Source organism: Notothenia coriiceps, unplaced genomic scaffold (genome assembly GCF_000735185.1).
Source record: "Notothenia coriiceps isolate Sejong01 unplaced genomic scaffold, NC01 NC01_scaffold00024954, whole genome shotgun sequence".
Lineage (NCBI taxonomy): Eukaryota > Metazoa > Chordata > Actinopteri > Perciformes > Nototheniidae > Notothenia > Notothenia coriiceps.
This window is the reverse complement of record NW_011357655.1, coordinates 773-5,683: the sequence shown is the minus strand read 5'-3', so window position 1 is coordinate 5,683 and position 4,911 is coordinate 773. Positions and strand designations below refer to the sequence as shown.

Here is a 4,911-nt window from a genome sequence, read left to right as displayed (position 1 = left end):
TCTTTCCTGCAACGGCAGTTTTTCAGTATTTCCTTTCTCCTGTAATATGACTTGATCGCTTTAAACTCCGCATACTGAGCTCTGATTGGTCAGCAGGCGGTGCTTTCACTGAGTTGATCTCTTATCCTGGAACCTAACCTGCTCCGCACCAGGCTAGTCATTCAGCATAAGTTACCATGGAGATCTAGCTCGCTAAGAAGTGAACCAGCATCGTAGGAGTTTTCCCTGAAGTTAGCTCGCTAAGCGAAAATCTGGCTTCGTCGTACAGGCCTCTGTTCTCAAGTCAAATAAACAGGGGATGAACATTTTTTTTCAACAACAACACTAATGGCATTCCCAACAGCTTCAGCTCTTCTGAATTCAGTGTTTTTTATTTAATAATCTAATATTAGTTATGAAAAATGATGATCTAAGATAGTGAAAATGTCAAACATTATACCTGGATATAAAGCATTTTAGCTAGCTGATGTTAGCACCAGTCGAAAATCCCTTCTATGACCATGTGATGCATTAGAGAGCAGCTAGCATGACTACCGACCTGGTTGTTAACCAGCCAAAGTCGGCAACTTTTAAAAACTGAAACAGTACTTGTTTACTTTTCTGATTAAAAGATAATTACACAACCAATAAGAAACCGCATGTCCTCTTTGTAGCTGCTCCATGGAGAGCGGTCAGTGTCGCTGCCGCAGCCACATGGCAGGACGCCAGTGTACGCAGGTGGAGTCCAGATACTTCTTCATGGCTCTGGATCACTTCCTGTATGAGGCTGAGTTGGCCAAAATGGGACAGGTGAGCCCGCCCATATTCTGTATTAGCCAACTTTGAATTGGAGTGATTCTGTGTTTTAAATATGGATATACATTTTCAAATATCTGTATATGTGTGTGTATTGTCAGGGCTGTAAACTGGAGACCAGGGAGCACCAGCAGGGTCGGCCTGCATCATGGACGGGCTTGGGGTTCGCTCGGGTCCCTGAGGGGGGCACCCTGGAGTTCCTCATCACTGACATCCCCTACTCCATGGAATATGACCTGCTGATCCGCTATGAGTCACAGGTCTGTGTTTTGAGATTAAGCACCTCTGCTTTTACATAGTCAGCTGCTCGTTTTAAAAATAAAAGTCTTCAATGAATAGTTACGTTTTTGTGAAATCAATTCATCTGACTCTTGCTGAGAGGTATCTTTTATTCAGGGTAATTGGCTGGACTTTTTCATGGCAAAGTCACAGTGACAAAAAAACTCCAGAAAGTCACTGCGCCTTTTCAGAAAATAGTCTATCTAAATAACGTTTAAATGTAATACAAATGATGTAGTTACCATTTAACAAGGTATTCAAATCAAACTGCAAACCTTTCAACTTTAATGGCCCTCCGAACAATGATTATAAACCAATTATCAACATTTAACTATGTGTTACAAATATCTGCTGTACACATGTGACATTATAGATGTCTTGCAAAAAAATCTTAAATGTTAACATTTATTTGAGTTATCGTTAACAATACTTTATGTAGTATATATTATGTTATGTGTGCCATAACAAACTTTTAATATTACTATCACATCTATTAGCAAAGTTGAATTACCTTACAATTTACTATTTAGTAATACAGGTTAATAAATGTTACCAATGTTGTTACCTTTGGAAAGAGCCTTGTTGCTCAACGTCTCGAAGCACCATTTTACTTCAAATATGTGCAGCTGTTATGTATAAACAACTCTGCCTATAAATCAATTTAAAGCATTGGGGATTCATTTCCTATCATCGTGACATCATTATTTGAGCCTGTCCTTCTCCCCTTTCTACATTTCATGATGCTTCTGACTGCATATTAACAATATACACTGATCCTACCCAGATGCCCCGGGACTGGGAGGAGGTGCGGATAACGATAGTCCGTCCGGGGCCCATTCCCACCAGCAGCCCCTGTGGAAACACCATCCCGGACGATGACAGATTCCTCGTCTCTCTGCCGGCTGGAGCCAGGTATGAGACTCCAAGACACACACTCATTCCCACATACACAACTGCTGAATATTAACTGGGTGCTGACTGTGTCTGCTGCAGGTTCATGGTCCCTCCTCGGGCTTTGTGTCTGGAGCAAGGTGTGACCTACACCCTCCGCTTTGAGTTCAGACGCTATCAGGATGCTAACAGTGTCCTGAACGGAGCGGCGAACGCTCTCCTGCTTGTGGACTCTGTGAGAAGAATTGATTTTTTCAATGTACTCCAAAATAAGCCTCTGACTCAAAGAAATCATATTTTTTTTTAACTGTCTCTTCTCTTTTTCATAAACCTGTTCTTTGCACCAGCTTGCGTTGATGCCACGCCACTCCTCCATGGAAATGTTCACTGCGGGAGATGTAGCTTCAAACAACAGGAAGCAGAACTTTGAGCGCTACCGCTGCCACGAGAGGGCGAAGAGCGTGACCCGCCCTATGATCAGTGACACCTGCGACAAGATCATTACTAGCATGTCGGCCATCATCAATGACGGGGCTCTGCGTGAGTAAAAAAAACCTCACTGTGCCGTGTTTGACGGACACTCAACATGTTTACAATGCAGCAGGCTGCTACGTTACATGACCTCTACCCTGAGCTCTGGCTGCCCTTTGGAGGAAACAAGAACATAGCCTCATTATTGGGATCAGTGAAGTGAACAGTATTAACAACATTTCTGACTTGTGGAATGTATTTATTGGCCAGGAATTTAACTTCTTATTAACATGTTATTATTATTTGACCATTTACACATCTGCTCTTCATATATCTTACAGGCATCATCCTATTTTGGTGCTAATATTTTCCCCCCAGAATTCATTATGCAGGATGTCCACATGTTTTACTTTTGAGTGCCTTCATGCCTGTCCCTCTCTGTCCTCCTCTAGCCTGTAATTGCGATCCTCAGGGGTCAATCAGCGCCATGTGTGATGTCCGTGGGGGCCAATGTCCCTGCAGGCCCAGTGTCATTGGTCAACGCTGCGATCAGTGTGCTCCGGGGACTTATGGCTTTGGACCCTCAGGCTGCATAGGTGAGAAAAAAAAACTTTTTCGTTATTTGTCTTAAGTATTTCTTGGGTTTTGTCAGACAATATGTGTATTGTAAATCAGTTTTATGTGACATAAACTGAGTCGGAGAATTATACATTTTTAGGAGTTAAGACCTTCAATTAGTTATATGCCATGCAGCTAGCGCCCTCTACTGTCTCAGTACAGAATTGCATATCTAAAGCCTCTTAACCCAAATGATTTGTAAATTATTCTCCATCCCTCTTTTCACTTTCTTTATTTTATTCCCTCCCCACTTGACGTATCCTTTTTTATTTTCTCCCTCGGTCCAGCCTGTGGTTGCAGCTTGGAAGGCGCCGTGACTCGTCTTTGTGACAAGTTCACGGGTCAGTGCCAGTGCCGCCCTGGAGCGTTCGGTCCGCGCTGTGATGGCTGCCAGTCGGGTCACTGGGGCTTCCCCAACTGCAGACTCTGCCAGTGTAACGGACACGCAGATCAGTGTGACCAGAGGACCGGAGCCTGCATTAACTGCAGGGACAACACCGGAGGAGACAAGTGTGACAGGTGAGGCTTCAGAGAGAAGAGGCTGCAAGATATCAGGTTAGAATATATCGTAGGGAGATAGGGATAAAAAAAGAGATTGAAAAAGCAGTTTTGTTCCTCTTTCTCTGATGATGTTATAACAAAAGTATGAGTTTTATTATAGACCATTTTATGTACGTTTACTATGTTGTTTCAAAGTTGTCAGTTACAGTTTACAGAATTTAATTACATTTTTACTAGTTTTATACTATAACGTTTTTACTCCTACTTTGTCATTTCTGTAGGTGTGGCAATGGCTACTACGGTAACCCAATTTTGGGCAAAGCAGCCAATGGTGAGTGTCGCCCGTGCCAGTGTCCAGAGGGCCCCAACAGTGGACGCCACTTTGCTGCATCTTGTTACCAGGACAACCATAACAGACAAATTGTCTGCAGCTGTAACCAGGGTTACACAGGTAAGATATAAAGACCATGCTTTCTTACTGCCCATCTTTACTTATTGTGTTAGCTGTTTCTCCTTCTCAGCATCCAGATGTGTGTGGGTAAACCTTTTTATATAGAACGACAACAACACTTTTGTGTTAGTGTTTTGAGTTTTTTAACATATACAAATCCTCATCATAAGCTCTTTTCACAGCGGAATAGTATCACCTTTGGAGCTTTAGTTATTTGTAATAAATGTTGAGTTCCTCTGTGATCTAAGTCCCGTCCGAATCCTCAATGTATGGAATTTGTCAAGTAAAGATTTCACCTCAAATCACCTACCTTATTTCCCCGAAGACATAGGTCATGTGATAATATTAGTAATCAAAACATTACACGGAGATAATGTCAACTGATGATGACTTTGGATTGGAGGCAGTCTTAGTCTGTCCCGTGCAAATGCACTTCCTGCAAAAAGGACCCGGTCCAATAAGATCCCCTGTTCCTAGTAGTATATTTAGTCTCAAATATATAAAGTATAACTGTGTATGTGATGTGTTTCATCAGACCAAAGTTGACCTAGTTTGTATGTTTAGATAATTATCATCTAATTGTATTGTGTCAAAATACTGCTGAGGCTGATGATGGAACTCAATGAATTTGTAAAGGGACCTTTTTAGTTATTACATTTCATTCTGTGTTTTTTTTTCATCTTAACCTAAACAGAAGATGGTGAACATGGCTAACATTATATATGCTAAAAAGAACCATGTTAGCATTGTCAATGTGTCCATGTTAGCATGTGGACATTATCATTTTGCTAGAGGAAAGGTCAGGGGGTTAAAATCACTAGGAACCACCTACTGGTGACCACAAACATACATCCCTGTGAAGCAGTACATCTGTATTATCCCAGTTTTATGTTTTAAGTACACTG

The 4,911-nt window shown here is 41.7% G+C and overlaps 1 protein-coding gene across 1 annotated transcript; it reads left to right on the top strand.

Annotated features, from left to right (window-relative positions):
• Positions 1-526: 526 nt before the first annotated feature.
• On the top strand, positions 527-4,006 carry LOC104955887 (laminin subunit beta-1-like; the record flags this gene model as incomplete). The annotated part of the gene is made up of 9 exons (XM_010783280.1): positions 527-558; positions 654-789; positions 897-1,055; positions 1,859-1,986; positions 2,068-2,200; positions 2,313-2,505; positions 2,889-3,032; positions 3,342-3,573; positions 3,837-4,006. Coding segments are annotated over exons 1-9 (1,327 nt in total), but the record flags the coding sequence as incomplete, so codon positions are not given.
• Between the last annotated feature and the right edge of the window lie 905 nt (positions 4,007-4,911).